This window comes from Ursus maritimus, unplaced genomic scaffold, assembly GCF_017311325.1.
Source record: "Ursus maritimus isolate PB19 unplaced genomic scaffold, ASM1731132v1 scaffold_14, whole genome shotgun sequence".
NCBI lineage: Eukaryota > Metazoa > Chordata > Mammalia > Carnivora > Ursidae > Ursus > Ursus maritimus.
The window spans coordinates 7,492,033-7,513,028 of NW_024423786.1; the positions used below are offsets into that span (position 1 = coordinate 7,492,033).

The 20,996-nt window shown below is 45.4% G+C and overlaps 1 protein-coding gene across 1 annotated transcript in view; it reads right to left on the reverse strand.

Moving 5' to 3' along the window:
- Window positions 1–17,893, reverse strand: part of SLC6A11 (solute carrier family 6 member 11) — a 123,888-nt gene extending 105,995 nt beyond the window's left edge. The window contains exons 1-4 of the mRNA XM_040628449.1: window positions 17,644–17,893; window positions 14,558–14,692; window positions 14,301–14,441; window positions 10,880–10,970 (exon numbers count right to left, since the gene is read on the reverse strand). Coding sequence (XP_040484383.1) covers window positions 10,880–10,970; window positions 14,301–14,441; window positions 14,558–14,692; window positions 17,644–17,893 — 617 coding nt within the window. The remainder of the gene's footprint in view (window positions 1–10,879; window positions 10,971–14,300; window positions 14,442–14,557; window positions 14,693–17,643) is intronic.
- Between the last annotated feature and the right edge of the window lie 3,103 nt (window positions 17,894–20,996).

Genomic DNA, 20,996 nt, shown 5'->3' on the forward strand with positions numbered 1-20,996 from the left:
GGTTCAAGCCTTTTCCTAAAGGAATCTCTTGAAATCCAGCAAGGACGGAACCGAAAAGAGGGTTTTGTTTTTGCTGGGGACCAGAGCTTTCTCTTTATTCATTCCCCTGTTAGTTTCTCCCTTCCTCCATCAATTGTATCTCCCCATCTGCTAAAAAACTATTCCTTCAAGAGCGTCAGTCCATCAGCCTGCAGAGAGAAGGGACATGCGGTCAGATTCTGCCACGTGATAGAACAGGCAGATGCTGGCATAGCAGACACAGGCAAGAGGAGCGCGGAGGGGTGAAGGGAGGCAGGTGGGCTTAGAGAGGTCTGCTCTCAGCCCAGGTCTGCCTCTGGCTTACTGGGAGAGGCAATTTGGACCAGACCCTTAACCTCTCCCTGCCTCAGAATCTCCTGTGTGGGATGAGGACCCCCACACTGATGCCACACCATTTATCCCCAGGGTGGGTGGATTAAATTGAAATAGCATGGCTAGGGGGCATGCTCGGGGCCAGCGTACACAGCCTGTGCTTCCCTTCCCTGGCTGCACCCAACAGGACATAAAAGGAACCTCAGACAAAGCCCTCCTGGTTCAGTAAATTGCAACTTCCCATTATTTAGTGTAAGACATCTGCTTTTTTTTGTGAAAACAAATACACTCGTGGCTGATTTTATATACAAATATCTTTACTCCACCAATCAACAAAAGATCATAGTAGGTCATAGCTCTCCAGCACTTACTAATAAGCCCAATTACTCCTCTCTCTTCCATTCTGCAGGCAAAGAAAGTGAATTGCAGAGAGACTTAAGTAATGAACACAAGGCTAATAAGTGAAAAGCAACAGGATTCAGATTCTTGCTGTTTGGCCCCAAAGCCCAGGTCTCTGCATCCCCATTACCACATCACTGTTCTTGTAAAGAGCATTTCTGTAATTCTGTATACAAGCTGGGCCTCTACCCTCCGCTCTGCTCACACTGCTGTGTTCAGACTGTTATCAGCAGCAGAGCTACGAACTAATCCTTCTCGAGGCAGGGGCTCTGTGCCAGTGGGCACCCCAGTGCTCACAATGGAGGGCAAACAGCTCACAGCCGGGGTGAGAGGGACCCCCCTCACCCCGGGCCTCCATCATTGACAGTGGGGGAGTGCTGCACACTGTTCCTTGAAGGGGACGCCTGGGTCGTACTTCAGGGGTGGTTACCAGGGTTGATCTGGTGGAAACAAGGGAGCCACAACAGTGGACTTGGAAAGTAATCCCTCTCAGCTTCAGCAGTGTGGAAACGGAAATCCTCTCATGTGTGTTCTTTTTCCTTCTTTTACTTAAACAGACTTCCTACATTTACAGCAAAAAAAAAAAAAAAAAAAAAAGGCTACTTTTGCAATAAGGAAATCCAAGAGGCCACTGGAGAACCCACTTCTGTAGAAGAGAGCTGACCTTTATTAATAGAACTAAATTTCCGAATCTGGGAACTTACTTTCTTCAATAGACAGGGCAAAAAGAAAAGTAAGAAGAATGGTACTAAATGTACAGGGAAATACCGTCAGGAAGAGATTCTGAACTGTTAATCGTTGTTTCTTAGGGGGCGGGGCCAGGAGGAACATAGCACAACAGATTCAAAGTTCATACGTTAAGTCCTAATCCACAAGATGATGGTACTAGCAGATGGGGCCTTTGGGAAGCGATTAGGTCATGAGGGTAGAGTCCTCATAATGGGACTGGTGCCCTTATAAAGGGACTTCAGAGAATTCTTGCACACAGCGAGAAGACAGCCATCTATGAGCCAGGAAATAAGCTTTCACAACACACCAAATCTATTAGCACCTTGATTGTGGACTTCTAGCCTCCAGAACTGTGAGGCATAAATTGTTGCCAGTCTGTGGCGTTTTTGTTATACCAGCCTGGACCTACCACAGCACATGTATCACATTTATGTAGCTGTTGAGTTTGAATCACTTACCATACTCACTACTTTTGCAATCAGTGAAACAATTAGAATAAAGTGGACACAAAGTGCCAATTCGCGTTTGCATCTCCTGAGAGCTGGGAAGAGCTGCCCTGGCCTGCTCCTTCGCACTGAGGCTGGTATGGCAAAACCTAGTACATCTCAACAGGACTTCCTCCCTGCGCTCCTTAACTCAGGGCCCCCAGCGCCTCCCTGGTGGTGAGGACTGAGCAGCAGGAAGGAAGGGAATTCCTCAGTCCATGGCGGAAGCACCTGTAGGGACAGGCAGCCCCCTGGAGAAACCAGGGCTTCCCCGAGGAGAGTGGGAGCCAAGAGTTTTGAGTTCTGGCATATGAGCTGGGCAATCATGCAGCTTCTGCAAGATTATGTTTAATGGAAAAATGGAGATTTTTCTTTCTTCTGCCAATCTCCCTGGGCTGATATAAAATTAAATGAGATAATGTTAACAAAAATGTTAAATAATGACTAGTAAGGTGAAGCCAGGGTTGTAATTGGGATTTGTCACTCAGGAAGGATCATTATAATAAATGACAGTGTACTCAGTAACCCCTCAAGCTTCTATTTTTTTTTTGAATTATGAAATAATCATGTTCCTGGTTTTAATTTTTTTAATTCAAATAGTATAAAAAAGTATAAAGCAAAAAATAAATCTCTTTCTACACCCTTGCTTGCCCCCCATCCCACTCTTGGGTGATCACCACAGTTAATAGCTTCCTGTGTATCCTTCTAGAAACATTCTATGGGAATAAGGCATATACATATATTTTTTATAATTATGGTATTATATACATCATTCTACACTGTGCTTTTTTTCCACTTAATTTTACCTTAGAGAACTTTTCCACATCAATACATTTTCTGCTCATTCCTTTTTAGCAATTCTTGCAAATATACCATAATTTATCTCATCAGTATCATATTTAAGACATTTTCTCATTTTACATGTGTCCTTTTTTTTTTTTTTTAATGATCACCAACAGTATTGCTGTTGGCATGCTGCTTATAACTAGTGTGGTCACCCCAGTGGAATACAGCCCCAGAAGTGGGATCTGGGGGACAAAGCAAGTGTGCTGCCCAAGCACGGAGGGTTACTGCTAAGTTGGCTTCCACTGCTGTGTAAAAGCTGGGAGAGTCCAGGCAAATTTGGAGCCTCCCATCTGCCCCCATCAGGAAAAGCCCACCAAGGATGTGTGCAGGTAGGAAGCATCTTAGTGCCAGTGGGCAGGTGGGAGGCATTAGCAGATCAGAAGGGCAATTCTCTTACTCTCCCAGGGCATGGCAGGGCCAAGGAGAATTACCATCATCAAGACTATTTCAACCCATCTTTCCTGATAGGTCAGGGCACCATCACCTCCCCCACACCTGTCCTCTCTCCATGCAGAAACCTCAATTTCATATGCCTGGGCCAAGAAAGTGTCCCCAGGGTCCCTGCCTCCTGTGTCCACCTGGCAGCATGGGTGATCTGTCTTACTCCCAGATCTGATCCTGTTATTGCATGGATAAGGCCTTTGGAGGCATCCCGCAGGAGGATTTCAAACCCTTTAGAAAGGCACCCAAGTCCTTCACACTTGGCTTCAGCCTCGCTGGTTGTCTGCTCTTCCCCAAACACCTCCAACGTGCTCCCACCACAGGGTAACGGCTCCTGCTATGCCTTTGGCCCGAGGGCTCATTCCCAATATCTGCCAGGCTGCCTCCCTCACTTCTCTCAGGTACCTGCACAAATGCCACCTCCTTAAAGAGGCCTTCCCTGATCCTGTGACATTCTTGCTCCCTACTTGCCTGTTCTTCAGCAGACGGATCCTGACTTAACCTAATACTTTCTGCCTACTTGGTTGGTCGTCTGTGATGTCCACTCCACCAGGCAAGTCTTTTGTTTTGTTCATGCTGTATCCCAGATGCCACAATGATACCTGACATACTCAGTAAAGACCTGTGACCCACTAGATGTTCTGGCCCATCCTACTTCCTCAGCAAAGCCCCCTAACATTCCCCAGGCTCCACGGGCAGGGACACTGCAGGTAAACTCTACAAGCCTCAACATACAGCTTCAGGTCTCTGGGTTCTTGCCTGTGCTATTTTCTCCACCTGGCATGCTCCTCACTCACTCCCCTGGCAAACACATAAACTTCTATTCACGCTGCAAAACCCTCTAAGCCTCATCAACTCCATGAAGCCTTCCTCAAAGCCCAAGCATCCAGGCTTCCTCATCTTATGCAACCATTCTACAAATACCTGTTGCTTTATATTTCAAAAAAAATCTTTTTATTATTATATGTTTACTTTCCAGCTTCCCCCACTAAGCTATGTGCTTCTTCAAGGAAGATAGCACCCCCCCTGATCTTTCCGGCTACGGATAAGGTGCCCAGCACCCAGTACGTTCTCCGAAAATGTCAAAAGAACAATCAAGTGAAGAAAACGCACTGAGAGTTCTTCAGGTTCACCGGAGGGGCAAACAGACCTGGCTGATGAGCCTACTCTAAGAATGCTGGAAAGAATCCACCTAGGCTTTCGAAGAGCAGAATGACAGCTTCCTTGTAAAAATTAGCTACCATATATTGAGTACTCACCACGTGGAAAGCCTCATCTCATCTAATGTTCCTGACCACCTTGAGTGTTAGGTCCTGTTACCATCCCATTTTCAGAGGAGCAGATGGAGGCCTAGGAGGGTAAACTGCCCCGGATTGTATGCTGGGCTAGTGGAGGAAGCGAGGACTTAAACTGGGTTCTAGAACTTGCTGGCTGAAGTCTACACTGTGTACACGAAGGGGGTAATATATTGGGAGTAGGGTACTCCAAACTAGCAGAAGTAGACGGATGCCACCCAACATTGGGTTATGACTTAGGGAAAGGGTCTGGGGAGCACTTCTGACCCTACAGTCGGAGGCATGAAGGCTGCTTCAGACACACAAGCCAACTCTGCACGAGGATCAGCCATGATCTGCACCTGCAGAGGTAGGGGTGAAACAGGGTGCCGGAGCAAACTTGGGCACCCCACTTACAATCCATAGAAGTTCTTAGTGTGTGTTTTCTCCTTTAATCCTCACAGCGATCCAGAGAAGCTGGCAAGGCAGGGAACAGGGCTAATCCTCATCACACAAACAGTAAAGTCAATCACGAACATTCTCTTTCTTCATTCAGTCCTTTCGAAAGGGCCTAAGCTGTACTGGGCTCAATACAGACAAGGATGCATTCAGTCCTCATCTCAGCCTTGCAGGTGGGTGTTATCATGATCACCTCCAATTTACAAATGAGGACCACGAACTCCGAGGGGTTAAAAAACATCCCTTCATTCATTTATTCCCTCCTCCACTCATCCATCTCAGCTAATATTTTAATATTTATTAAGCACCTGGAATGTGCTGGCAGAACAATAGGGAACAAACAAGGACAGTCCTTGCTCGAATGGGGCTGATATTCTAATGGAGGGAGAGAGAAAATGCACATGTAAACAAAGACATGAGGGTTTCAGTAAGTGCTATGTAGACAATAGATCAGAGCGATGGGGCTGAGCAGGGCTGAGTGCTGATGTGGCTGGGATGGTCAGAGACGGTGTCCCAAATGACATCTGTAATGATAAGAAGGAGCCAGACACCTAGGGATCTGGTGAGAGTCTTCTAAACAAAGGGAAAAACAAAGGCCTGTGACTGAGCATGGGACAAGTACTTACAAAGGACAGAAAGAAGGCCAGTGCAGAGGAGGGCAATGGTAACGGGAAGAAGTCTGAGAGGGAGGCAGGGCCAGGCCCTGGGTCCACAGAACGAATCAGGGTTTTACTCCAGCTCCTCAGCCTCCCAAAATTTGTGTCCAAAGAAGATCAAATGGCCATAGGATTTAGAAACAATTAAGTTTTAAAAACTCGTCCAGTGAAGATAAACCAGAAAGATGAGACCTCATCCTTCTGAATAAAGATACAGAACTGAAAACCCTTAGAGCTTAATTCAGGCCCAGCACAATGTATGTGCTCAACAAATGCTGGTTGAATGGACACCATTGCAAAAGTGATTTCAATTGTATACACAGAAAACACAGACTTGCTGAAGAACTGTGGACCAATGGGATTCAAGGCCTTAAGTGAAGAAAGACCAAAGCCCGTCTGATGCCATGATGCTGGTAACATACTTGACAGTACTTAATCCCACCAGAGGACATGGGCTTAACATTTGGAACTGCAAACATATTTAGATAAATGCTCAGATGCCAGATGCATAATGAGTTACTAAGAAAACCAGGATGGCCTAATTTTGAAATCTGACATCAGAAAGACAAACTGCCCCTGCCCCATAGACCCCCTGCCTGAGCAAGAATCCAAGACTGACCCAGGGCCAGAACTGTTCTCACTGGCTAAGCCAACAATTTATACCCTGAAAAGGGAAACAAACCTCTAAGATGGGCCAGGGGATGTGTTGGGTCAGCTGCCCACGGTCAAGGTGAAGCCATGGCCAGTCATGGGCAGGGAAGTAGCATCTTGTAACTGATTTTATGGTAGTTTAGGGACTTGTCTCACCTCTGCTTTTTAGAGGGCTAGAACTGCATCCCACATTTCTGCCTCCTTAAATGTGCAATAGCCCTTCCTATATGCATGCACCAGGAGCTCAGACATTTGTGGAATGAGTGAACAGGCAGGCGGCTGAGGAAGTCTATTTGGATCAAGCAGTGTGGCCCTGAATGAGGTCCCTGGAGTTAGAGGAAAAGCAACAGGAGCACACCTGGGACCTGAACCGAGGGGAGGCATCTGTGAGCCAGCCACACAGGGAAACAGCAAAAAGAACCAAAGAAGAGATGCTTTTAAGGAAACCTGAAGAGCTGTCACATTGGCGAGGGATTAGGCATGCTCCATCCAAAGCCCCAGAAGTCTACTGTGAGCTGAATTTAAGGAAGAACTCTTTTCCAACAAAGTATGTGTCAAACTGTGTTTTGTGGACTGCTAGCATTCAGGGAGTGGGGGTGCGATGGGGGAAGGAAGGGAAAGATTCCAAATGATTCCACAGGAAAATATGTTGGGGAGTTTGAGTTAATCAAAGATAACAGATGTTCTCGCTGAAGAGCACAGCTTTCAGCCCTTCTCAAATTTATGTGGCCCCAACGGCTTTTCATAGGATGTTATGAACATCTCATAGAATCTCTGTTCCAAGCCCATCTCTGGGAGAAGATGAATTAGAGCTGTCTGACAAAAGCATCTTATGAAAATGTGAGTGTCACACCAGTATTTGAGTACTTTTAGGGTACAGAATTCAACATGCACACATAATACAGATGCAGTCTAACAGAAAACTAGAACCATTGGTTCATTCTCCCATAGACTTTCATCTGGAATGGCCAAGTGGTAGGCCAAAAGGTCCAGTTACACATGAGGATACAGATTAACTGTCTCCTCCCACCACTTGGTGTCCAAATAAGTAGGTGACATGGATATTGCAAAGAGATCCTGCAAGCAATCAATGCTGTTGGCTGGGCAGCTTAGTGACAGGATGAGTTCTTGCCAGAGCCCACTCTGACTCCTCATGTAGTATCTTCTAGAAAATATTGCCTTTCTCCCTTCCTCCCATGCATCTATCCATTCTGTAAATATTCACTGGGGGGTCTTCCACAGACCAGCAGTAGTAAGTAAAGCCAAACAAGTTGTTGCTTTATGACTACCCGTTGGGGAATACAGACAATAAACAAACATATTGCACAAAAAATGATTTAATTGAGGTTTTCTATATATATTACAAAGGAAATAAATGGCACAAAACAATGGTAAGTTACACAGAGATCTTGTCTAGTGTGGGATTTCAGGATGGGTTCTCTAAGGAAGCACAGAGACCCTGTTTTACAGATCCTCAAATGTGCAAATCGAAAGTAAGTCTCTGTGACTTTCCTTTGGGAAATCATAGCCCCGTGGGGCTAGGAGAGGCCACATGGGTCCACCCACCACAGTAGCCTCCTCTCTAGCACACATCTTATGTATGCTATATTTGGGACAATGACTCATAGGTCTGGGGAGGACTAGAGAATCTGCATTTCTAACCAGGTGCTTCTCATGCTGATACTCTGCGAACATTTAAGTAATACCACTGTCTTGGGCATTTTAAAAAACCTAAATAAATGGAGAGCTATACCATGTTCACAGAGAAACTCAATCATAAAGATGTCAATTTTCTTCAAATTAACCTATAAACTCAATATACTTCCAACCAAAATCCCCATGGAGTTGTTTTGTTCTTTATTGTTGTTTAACCAGAACGCTGAATCTAAAATTCATTTGGAAGGCAATTTTGGAAAAGAACAAGGTGAGGGACCTGTCTTACCAGCTCCAGGCTTATAATAAAAGTATAGGTGTGGTATTAACACACAATTAGCCAAAGAGACCAATGGAACAGAACAGAAAGCCCCAAAACAGACCTGCACTTTTAGGAAAACTATATATGGAAGACAGCATTACAAATCAATAGGGAAAAGAAGAATGATTCAGTAAATACTGCTGGAGAAATTGGTAATTTATATTTTAAAACAAACAACCCTGAACTCCTACATCACACCATATGCAAAAATAAAATTCCAGGTAGATTATATTCCTAAATATGAAAACATAAAATGTTTAAAACTCTTGGAAGAAAATACAGAAGATTTTTACAGCTTTGGGGTAGGGAAATACATCTTAAATAAGACGCCAACTATGCAAACCAAAAAGAAGAGACTGGCAAATTTGACTTCAATAAAGTTGAAACTCCTGTATGCCGTCAATAAATAAGAAAAGCCACATAGTAGGGAAAGCTATTTGCAGCATACTTAGATACAGAATGTATCAAGATACTAATATCTAGAATGCATCAAGAATTCCTACGCATGAGAAAAGACAAACAATCCAAGGAGAAAAGGATATGAGCAGGAAGTTCGCAGATGACGAATCCAAATACAGGGAAAAACATGAAATAATGATGAACCTCACAAGTAATTAGAGGAACGCAAATTTAAAATACTGAGATTCAAAACTTAAAAATCAACCAGACCAAGTGCTGTCTAGAATATGGAACAGTAGAATTCTCATACACTATTGTTTAGAGAGTAAATCAGAACGATCTTTTCAGAAAGCAATTTGACATTATCTGATAAAACCCATGATGCATGCACCCTACTACTAGCAATTCCACTCCTAGGTATACTGCCTAGAAACCTTCACTCACGCACACAGGGAAGCACAGACAAGACATTTATTGTGTGCTTACTGACAGTGGGAAACAAGAGAAAGTCTAAATCCCCATCAAGAGGAGTTGGCTAGGGACGCCTGGGTGGCCTCTGCCTTCGGCTCAGGGTGTGATCCCGGATTCCTGGGATCGAGCCCCACATCAGGCTCCTCTGCTGGGAGCCTGCTTCTTCCTCTCCCACTCCCCTGCTATGTTCCCTCTCACGCTGGCTGTCTCTCTGTCAAATAAATAAATAAAATCTTAAAAAAAAAAAAAGAGGAGTTGGCTAAACACAATGTAGTATTTTTATACATTGAAATATGATACACCAGGGAAAAATAATCGACCAAAGCTACATGTATCAGCTTGGGAACATCTCAAAACCAATACTGAGCAAAGAAACAAAGTTGTAAGAAAATATAAATAATGGATACCATCAATATAAAATTTTTAATATGCAAGAAAAGTCTAGGTACTATTTGGGAGATGACTTTATAACATATATATTATTAGTATATGAATAGTCTATATATAATATATAATTTTATATAAAATTTACATAATTACTTATTAAAATACATAATTATGTATTAATATACGTGCATTTATATGTGTGAGATACACACACACACACACACACACACACACACACACACACACATCAAGTACAAACATGAGAATGCTAAGTCTAAATTCAGCGTCATGGCCTCTAAAGAGGGAAGGAGATGAACTGGTATCCGGGGAGAGAATTAAAATCACTCATAAAACCACTGCTCCTCTACACTACTTATAATCAGCATTCGGGATTAAGGTAGGGGATGTTCTTGAATAAAGCCATATTTTTTTCCAGATTGAAAAGCCTCAGAAAGCATTTAGCCCAACCTCTAACTCAGAGAGGAGGAGTCTCTTTACTATGTGGAACAAGGGATCCTCCTACCTCTACTCAGAAGATCCTACGTCAGGGCCACTGTGTCCTGTTACGCCAGTTGGCAATGCACAATTCTGGAGCGCACATTTCACAATATAAATGATGCCCCCTCCCGTTGTGCAGTGAATGACTTCTATAACCATCTGTGGCAGCCCTGTAACTGCTAGGTCATAGACCCCTCTGGAATCTGAGGAAGAATGCCCACCTCTGGGAAAATGCCCATCCACACAATTACTGCCTGTAATGTGGGTGGTTTCAGACACCTCCCCAGCAACGATTAGCAGTCCTCCACTAGCTGAACGCTTTCGGAGACGGGTGATCACAACCTTCGGAAGTACTTGTAGACAATGGTGTGAAACTAAGCTCTTGCTTTAAGCACATTTGGAACTGGCCTCTCTGTAACCTCTATCCATTAAAGTTGATCTGTTTCCTTTTGGCATGACACCTCAGCTACTGAAAGAAAATGAATCTCCCCCCCCACCCCACCCAGACTTCTGCTTTCCAGGCTAAATATAGTTTTGACTTAGCTTATCACAAACATGCTGTCTCCTCTTTTGTTAAAAATGCCTTTTTTAAAAGCTATCATTATACCAAGCACTTCTTACCCTCATAAGCAACCAGGCATTCTGACATGTCATCAAAGAACAAAAAATCATTTCTCTCAGCTGCTCCTTTGGGAAACCTTTACTATCTCCAAGGCCGTCAAATGCCCACAGAAGCTAGGAAGTGCAAAGCCAAAGAAAGAAGAGGTCAGGCTTTTCCCAGGGTGGGGGCAATGTTAACTGAGCAGAACCAGGACAGAGGCCTCACAGGCCAAGGGACACGAGTCATTTTCCACTTACTCCCAGAACTCCATGACGGGAGAGGTGGCATTCTGCAGGGACACATGACTCTGGTTGCTCATGTTCAGTTTCTGGAACTCCACACAATTCTCTACAGGGGAAACAAGACAAGAAATATAACATTAACTTCTGCAAGGGCTGCACCTTGGGAAACATTCAGAGTTGATGATGCAACCAGGTGGTTTTACCTAGCTGCTCTAAGCAAACATGCCTCAGAGAACACTGGGGAGGGAAATCGATAACTTCACAGTTTAAGGGAGAGGTTTGGTCTGATTTGAACAGGAGGAAAAGTTTTGGGGGCAGGGCACCTTCTCTCATTTCCACTCCATATGCCCTATCAAACTCTTTCCTCCTGCCTTGCTTCCTAATTTCCTTTCCTCTTTTCTACTTCCCTGCTGATGGCCTGTCCATGGCATTTCTGTCCTGCCCAGGAATGGGGGAACTAAAGGAGTGGGTCAGTCATGGTGTCCCTATGACAGTAATGCATTTGAGACTCGGTTTTCCTTCATGTAGAAGGACACTAACATTGCAGCTGCCTCAGAAAGATGTGATAACTGGATGAAACGTCACGAGCCTGTATGTGGAAAGGATTTCCGCTTTCTTTACTATTCCCTCAATTGATCAGTCAATCCAAGAAAAGATTTGTTGAATGTCTCTTCATTTCGTGAAACTTGATGACCAAGGGGGATTTAAATTTCCAGTAAAAACATCCAACTCTTTAACCTTAATGGCCTAGATCAACCCCCTCCTCCAGGAAGACTTCCTCAATCTTCCTCCCCTTGAATTCTAAGAAAATTGGAACTTAAAGGCCCTCCAAGGAACCACCTTTTCCAACTCCCATTATTTTGAAGAGGTGAATCTATGGTTCCAAATAGTTAAGGGACCCACATCTATACCCTCTTCCTCGTCTACAAAGTCACCAGCCAATTAGGGACAGAACGGGGAGTCAGCTCGAGCCAGGGCTCCAGCTCCTTTGTTACGGTCATCACCCAGCTCTGTTCTCCACCAGGAGACCCATACCTCTTTACAACACTGCTGGTTACAGAGGCACCTCAGCCACTGCCAGACTGTGGACTCCCCGAGGGAGCTGCACCATTCACTGTGGAGGCCCTTCACCCCGCAGCGGGGTCAGCACGGAGCTAGTGCTCCACCTCACACGGGCGCTGCTCCCTCCTCACACGCGTGCAAACCCTCCAACTACATGTGCAAACTCTGGAGCAGGAACACCTCCTATACCTGATGCTTGACACATCACGAGTATTCACACACTATTAGGGAAAGGGGGCTGCAAACCAGGGAAGAAAGGTTCGCAGTGTGCTGGGGAAATGTCCTCCGATCATCTGCCTCCTTCCTGTTCCCTTGCCAGGTATTACCATCTTCTGAAAGGAGGGAGGTCTGCGGGGTCCACCAAGCCCTGAAAGGAGTCTGAAAGCCTGAGATTATAGCTACCCTTGTGCCCTTTTCCAGGGAGAGGAGCCCTTAGTTTTAATCAGTCTCTAAAACAAGGTTTCTCATTTTTTTCCAAGAGTAAAAAAATTTCTCAGACATCCAATATTGACAAGGTATTTTTATTAAAATGACATTTAATTATGTACAAATAAATGAGTTATAAAGTCTTTGTGATTATAGTATTCACACAACTATAAAACCAGAATTAAGTTTATACATTAAATATTAACTACAGAACAATTCAAATTGATAGCATAAAATGGATGCGTAGGATAATGTTATTTTGTGAAGTTAAATGGATTTCCCAACAGAAAAATGGAATCGACAGGGAGGAGGCAGGTCTATTGAGTTCAGCTTGCCTATTCTTCCACTGCTACTTGAGATTCAATTCTACTACCATTTTTTTTTTTCTGGTCACGCTTTGCAATATCTTCGTTCTTACAGTTTGTTGCATTCTTAACTGGACTTCACTTAGTACAAAGCACCATTTATAAATTAAATCTCTCAGCTCTTCTCCAATGGCCACCATCAGCCTATTTATCAAGAACACCTCTTATGTTGCAAACACGTACAGTCAGGCACTGAAATTTCCTGACTGTCCTCAGTTATAAGATGGTTGTACAGAGAATCCAGAACATGTGCATATTTTTAGAGCGTCCTCAAAATAAACACACACAATTAAATTATCACGGAGGACTCACAGGCCTCCAAGAGTATACCCTTGAATTTTAATTTGATAAACATCCCTATGAAGTCCTTGGCCAAAGAAAGGTTAAGAACCAGGGCCCTAAAGAGAGACAGTGAGACCTCCACAAAATGCATTGGGTGGGAGCAGGATAAAGTCACGCAGGACTAGAAGCTACTTCACAGCACTTTCTAGGCCTAATTCCTACTGTTCCTTCTGCTGGTAACCAACATCCTACCCAGTGTTACTGTATCTCAGCCTTCAGGATGACAAGCCACTTCCAGGGACAACCTAACCACAGGTTTTAACACAGATGGTGAACAGCTTAAAGCATGTGTGCCGACTCCAGTCAAAAGGCAGTGGCTGCCTGGAGCACTGCTGAAAAGGGTTCTGAGGCCACGACTAGACTCAAAAAGGAAAGAGTTCTACAATCGATTAGTGATGTCTGCTCTGAGCATGGCCATCACAGATAGGGATTGAACATGTTATTTGCCTTCCCTGGATTATAAGACTCAATCTTGATAGGATGGATGAATTGAAAAGCAAACAGCACATTAGAATCCAAAGTAATCTAAAAAGTTATCCACTCAAGGGAGTGGGAGAGTGGTAAATTCAAATATCTACCTGGGTTAGACAGGTAAAATAAATAAGTAATATGGGCTGGGTGGAGACTGTGGCCAACTTGAGGACAGAGTTCTATCCAAAGACAACTGCTTATTAGCCCTAGCATTGCTGCCAAGCAAGAATGTGGGAATGTGGGTCTGCTGTTGCCAGATCTTTTCAAGAGAAGCTGGAAATCTGGATTTTCATGTGAGGTCTTCTGGTTTTAAATTTTGGCAACCAAATACATTTTTGAAATTCACTGATCACTGATCTAAAACCTAATTGGTCTGTAAGCCCCTGGTCTGCAACGCTTGGTCTAGCCTAACCCCTTCAATTTACAGAGGAAAATCTGATACCCAGAAAGGCAAGGCTGAAACTGGAGCCTGAACCCATCACATCCCCACTCTGCCTGCAAAGGGCTCAATCTCTGTATTTGGCAAAGCGAGGAAAGAACATCACCATTCTTCTACCCATGCCAACTCCTGGGCCAGGGCTCAGCTCAGGCTCAGGACTGCAACCCACAGATTGCAACCAGACCCAGTGCAGAACTGACCTCCAATTTCAGTGGTATCTGGACTCATGTCAAGAGGCCAAAGGCCAGGATTGATCTCCAGGATAAGGGCATACCCCCAATGCCAGGCCCCCCAGCAGGACCAGCAGAGAGACCCTCCCTGGGGGCCATACCTGTGTTCCACTCATGCCCACAGGTGGCCCAGGGGAGCTCGGTAGTGAAGCAGTTGCTCAGGTAGAAAATGGCCCATGCCAGGATGATGATGTAGTACACATTTAGATGGGCCTCAATCACCTGTGTTGCGTAGCCAATGCCTGAAAGAACAAAGGGAGTGATTTGCGTCTCTCTCCACCTTGTTAAAACAGTCTCAGCTACTTTTCACAGTCTGACATCACCCAGGCACCATTTCATTTTCTATCTCAATGCTTACCTTCAAATAAAGGGCAAACTTTCCTCCAACATGTAATGCCACCTTCACTTGTGAATTGTCCCAGAGCTGTTTCCAAGAAAAAAACAGGAATTCCACAGCAAATAAAAAACACCACATAGGGAATCAGGAACGCCCCTACAAGGATGCAAAGTAAGGGAAGGGGGTTAAAATTGCCTCTACTATTTCAAGTTTGACACAAGAAATCTTTAATAAGCACCTACTATGTGCGAGACATAATGTTCTCTGAGCTTAAGGTCAAGTCCACACCTTGAGGACCATAGTCAGAAAACATGGTCCTGGGTCTGTGCTGTCTGTATATCTACCTCACATCTCCCAGCCTCAACTTCTTCATCTACAAAATGGGGATTTAAAATTCAGTATCTGTACCACTTCTCTCACAGAAATGTGCATCTAAGATGATAATGTAAAAGTGTTTTCTTTCTTTGATTCTATAATTTATATATTCTACCCTTCAGCATGAGTTAAATCCATTCCCTCTCTGAACATTACACTGTCCTTTTTTATTCTAAAGTAACCTCAACAGGTTAGGTGAAGGGGACCCCTTCTTCTTATTTACTTTGGAAGTTGATCTGCAGGGGGAAAAAAATGTTTTTCATTAAGAGAAGCATTCTCCAGGAGACGTGCAATAAGCAGTATCAGGTCCCAGCACATGAGGGTCAGGTATGGAGCTGAGTTATAAGGGGTCTACAGCAAGAATCTATCTATTCAGAAAGGCTGCCTTTGAATCTGTCTGAGAAAAGACCACCATAAGCTTTAGTGCTCCTATCTCGATACACACAATACCCATTGCTGGGGCCTTTCTGTGAAAGAAATTAAATAACTGAGGTGAACACGAGCTATTATAACCAGAGGGATTTTTTTCAAATCCCTCATTCTCTCTCACCCACCTAATAACAAAGCCTGAAAACACATGCTATTCCCTGCCATCTGATCTCACAAACGAAGGCTTTAACTGAAATTGCTTTTTGCTAAATGAAGTCTCTTTAACCTTAGAATTAGTTACAACAATTTTGATCAATCCTGAGAGTAGGATGACATTTACCAGATTTTGAAAGGGTCTTAGCTTTTTTTTTAAAGTTTCACATTGGGAAAGAAATACATTAAACTATTGTTGGAATCTATGACTAGAACTGTGCAGATATTTTTTTTTAAAGGCAAGCAGTTGATCATCAGATACCCCAACTATATTAGAAGGCAAAAAGTGTGTGAAAAGGGACAAGAGGGTCTGTTTGCTGAATATAAATCTAAGCGATTAGTACAACAAGCTGCAGTAGGTTCCCTAATACATTGTAGTTTACCTGTGAACCCTCTAGAACCTAAGAGAAAGCACTTTTTGAAAGGCTTTTAGTCTATGTACTCACAAAGCCAGTAATCCGTAAGATAACCAGCTCAATTAAATCAGGATATCTGTGTACCGGATGGAGACTCTTGGCAAGTTACAGAGAAAAAAAAAAAAAGACTAATTATTAAACTACTCACAACAACTTTTTTTTTTTAATCCATGCGGAATTTGTAATTAACCCAACTTACTCTGTTGTCTCCTTTTAGGCATGCATTTGGTTTTGGCATAACAATTTCATGTATTAAGAAAAAAAGATGTTGAAACAGTTTTTGCCTGGGACTACCCAAGAGTTTCCACAGGTTTCTAAGAAGACATGGCAGCTAATAAAAGCCAAATCTGCAGAGAGGCAGAACTCACAGCTGAGGCCACAGGGCACGTTCTGGGTCTCCAAGGCCACTCCTTCTCTCCCTCCTGCCAAGCCACCAACACTGGCGGCCACTTCATTACCAGTGCAGAGCAGGCTTGGAGCAGCCTGTGCTTTAGGATGAATGTCTCCAAAGAAAGGGCCTGGGCCAAGCAGTACCCTTCTCACTCTCCCTGCAGCTGCTCGCACAGGAAGTCCTGCTCCATGCAACCTAACAGTGTGGTCCCTGCCAGCCAACTTCAGAGCCACCTTCAGTGGGGTCTGGGGATCTGCTGGAGGAGCAGGGGCATAGCAAGGAGAAAGAGGAATATGTAGACACAGGCTTTTCCTTAGAGAAACTGTGCCACCCAAGAAGGTATCACAAGGTCCCTTGCCATGCACCTGCCATCTGTCCTGCTAACATGACAGGTGGAAGCTCCTGAAGTCGTTGAGCTGAAAGATTTGAGGATTTACTCCAGCATCTCCACCAAACTGACTTGGATATGTCACTAGGAAAGATTCTCTCATCGCTTCCTTTTCCCTGTCCCCCGATCCACAACCTCTAAGCATCTCCTAAACATCAAATCGGTATTGTTGCTATTTGTTGTGGGTGACTCTGAGGTCAGTGAAAGAAACTGCTTGGTGCCAATGTTTCCACCAGATAGGCCAGAAAGGGGACCTAGTGAAGGCCTTAAGGGCAAATGAAAGACTGGGCGGGAAATCAAACATCAATGCCGCACCGAAAAGTTTTCCCTGTTGTCAGTCCAATCCCAGTTTAAAACAAGGCCTTGGTGGCAGAAATCCCACCTCTAATGGGGTTATTTCTTTGACACTTTGTATCCTCATCTGCAAAATGGGTATACCAATGCCCGCAAAGAATGAAATGAGATGATGTAGGTAAAGCTTGTTATGGAGTCTGGCATTTCAGTAAGCGCTCAAAACCTGAGCCTACTCACATCACCGTGAGAGTCCCTTTCCCCCTTTCCTTCATGCTGGTTTCCAGTTAGGAAAGCTGAGGATCAAAGGGTTTGTCTCCTGCCCCTAACAGTAATGCAGGTACGAAAAGCAAGGGCTCCTAGCCTAGGCCGCCACCTCACGCTGCCACAGAACACACCTGGCTGTCAAGTCCCCGCGTGCTAGCAAGCGGCACATTCAGGTGCGAAGAGGCGCGTGCACATGCGCCCTGGGAGAGGCGAGCCTAGCCCGGGGCGGGAGGGCGGGGGGAAGCTCCCGCGCCAGCTGGCCCACTGCGGACATTCCCCCCGAGGGTCCCGCTACACGCAGGCGCGGGAGGGGTCGCGCGCTCACCTCCTTGCTCCCCGCCCCCACCAGACTGCTTTCCCCTCCCGGTTCTCCCTCACGCCGCGCATGCCGCCTCACCTCCTCCGTTCTTGTAGCACAGGTAAGGGAAGCGCCACACGTTGCCCAGCCCGATGATCTCCCCAGCCACGCTCAGCACGAACTCCACCTTGTTGTTCCAGTGGCCGCGTTCGTGGACCGCCTTGTCGCGCTTGTCGCGCGGATCGCGCGCGGGCGCCGCGCCCCCGCCGCTGCCTCCCAGCGCTTCAGACTCCCGCGCCTCCTCGGCAGCCTTCCCATTGCCCAGAGGCAGCGCCTTCTCCGCCGTCATGGCCGCGCTGGCTGCCTCGTGCGCCGGGCCCGGCTCTGCGCCGCCGCCCCGGGCGGGCTGGCTTTTCAGGAGGCGCGAGCGGGCGGGAGGGGGAGGCAGGGGGTGGAGCTGAGGGGCCGGGCCGGGCCAGCGCGGGGACTGGGACGCCGCGCCGCGGCCCGGCTCTCAGGGCGCCCACGCCGCCTCAGCTCGCCAGGGCCCCTGAACCCGCGAGCACCTTGCGCGCGCCGAGCACCTTGCGCGCGCCAAGCACCTCATGCCCTTCCTTCCTGTTCTCCTACCCACCGGCCTCAGGACAAGAGTGCAAGCGCCCATTCAGACCTAGGTTGGGCTCCTGACACCAGTCCCTCAAGTTGCACCACTCTCCGTAACCTCTGAAAGCTTGGGCCTTGATTGCCCATTTCTGTTATTACAGAAGTGGGCTCTAGACCACCCTTTTCCCAACTTTAAGGTACATAACAAGCACCTGCGGGTCACTGCAGATCCTGATCTTGTGGATCTGGCTGGGCTGGAGCTTCTGTGGTTTTAACAAACCCAGGTGCTGTGGATGCTGCCACAGGGACCACACCTGGAGGAAAAAGGCAGTAAATGAACTCTTTTGATTTCTTCCCAGTTCTCAAGGTTTGTGAGCTCCCCTAGGCTGGGTACACCTCCAGAACTTGTTCATCCTGGTGCTCACTGTTCTAAACACAAGGAATCAGGACAGTGTGGCAGTTAAGAGCATCCGTCTGAAGACAGGCAAATATAATTTGAGTCCCATGCTCCACCTATCTGAGTTGTGTGAAGTCATCTGACCTCTGTGCCTTAGTTTCCTGATTTGCAAAAGGAAATACCAATAATGCCTTTCTTATGGTGTGTGTGTGTGTGTGTGTGTGTGTGTACTCCATGAGAAAATGCTTATAAAGTACTTAGCACATTGGAAGAGCTCAATGAACATTAGCATTTTTAGCATTATCATACAGTGTGTAGTTACACAATGTACGTATTTGTTCATCTTGTTTAATACCTATCACACCACTCAATTGTAAGGATGATATACAGTGTCTCATTCATTATGATAGCCACAGAGCTTAGCACAAGACCTAGCATATAGAAGGTGTTCAGTAAATACTATGGCAAGAGAGAAAGAGGGAGGGAGGAAGTGGGGAAGAAGAAAAGGGAAAGAAAATTAGATCTGCAAGGGGCCACAGAGATAGTCAGATCCACCTCAGTCATTTCACAGTGCTGGAGAAGCCCAACCACAGGATCTCTCACTAATGCCACCCACTGTGTTCTCCATCCATCCCTTGGAGCTCCTTCTGGGGCTCTCTGAGGGAGAACCTCCCCATCTGGTAGCCTACAGCCTCTGCTTTCATTCTGGCTTACAACTGCTCAAGTCTCTCCCCACCTCCAACCCCCCAAAAAACCCTTCCTGCCACCGTCTTCCCATTTCAGGCCTTTTTCCTCCCCTCCCCCTCGCTATCATATTTCTTGAAAGAGTAAGTTTACATGCTGCTGGCCCTGTCTTCACCTCCCACTCATTCCTCAGCCCACAGCAATCTGGCACCCACCCCCACCATTCCTCTGAAAGTGCTTGCTGTGAAGTCCCTGAAGCCCTCTTCATTTGGCAAATCTTACAGTTCCTTGTCCATCCCCATCCTGCCTGACCTCTGGGTAACTTTCTGTACCATTGTCCCCTTCTTTCTGTCTTAAAAGTCACATTTGCCTGCTTTCCTTAACACTGCCTGCCTCAGCTCCTGTTTCTCTCCCTGCTTCTCTGCTTTCTTTCTCTCCTCTTAAATTTCATCTCTTTCATGCCTTTAGCGACCCAAAGAAATGCTGATGACTCCCACACCTCCATCCCCATGTACTGTGCAAGGTATGTCCGAAAGCAAAGATCCTGTAGAGTGTTTAGGATAAGAGTAAACTGAATTCAGGTAGGTGTGGGGTCACATCCAGGCTCTGCCCCTTAGGAGCTATGTTATCTCTGTCCTCAGGCTCCTTCCTCTGACAAGTGGGGTTGATACTAGTTCTGACCTCATGGGATAGCGTGAGGGTTTGAGTGCTGAAAGCTTTGAAAGCAGTAGGTACTCTATGAATAGTAGCTGTTATTTTTATTGTGATGATGATGATGGTGATGTCATTCCCTTGCTTAAAAGTCTTCATTGGCCTTCCTTTTCTTATAGTATGTAATCAAATTGCTTACCTTGGCATTCAAAATTACCCTACAATCTGATTGTCCCAGCCTTTCCTTCTAAATGAATGCAATGTCTATCCCACACAAAAACTCCATATTAGTACTTTCACTGGGGGAGAAGGGGCGTGATCCTCAATACTGCACATAGGGTGGGCAATAAAGGAAGGACTCATGTTTGACCTTGACACTCCCTGCACACGCCTAGAAGTCCTACTGTTAAATGAACAACTACATCAAAAGAGACACAGTTCCAACCCTTATTGCAATATTAGGCTGTCACCCCAGAATCTGTGTAAACTTCCTTTGAATCTAATTGCATTTCACTTTATAATGCTCTTCAGCATAATTAGCTCCAGGTATTGACTTCCTCTGAGCAGCTGTAATTTTATGAGACCTGCTAGGGAAGTAACACTGAACAGCGTGAGAGGGCTGGCACAGGCTGGGCTCACTTTTGCTGATAGGTGCTTATGTAGCCTTGGATATGTCCCCTATCTTCTGAGCTTTGGTGTCCTTAGCTTATCAAAATGAGCTTGATCTTCCTCATCTCCCAGAGTGGTCTTAGAGGTAGAGTGAGACTACATGCAGAGAAGAACATCGTACCTACTCTAATGTCCCAAACTCACCTCTCAGGTTTTAATATTTCCTTTTATGGAAGTTGACCAAGTCAGTATCCTCTGACTAGAATTCAGTGAATAAATGTTTAAAGTTTTTCCTCCATGGTTGTATCATGGCTCTGGAAAACACTTAATTCTTTTTCCTCTGTCCTTATGCAGAAGAACCCGTATCTCCCCCAACATTTCAGAGCCTCATCTCTGGACCTTTTCCATTTTGTTATTCCTTGAGTGGCAGTAACTTGAAGAGCACACACCCGTGTTCCTGGATGGATGTACTTAGGTTGAAGCAAGATGGGAATATGGGCCATGGATC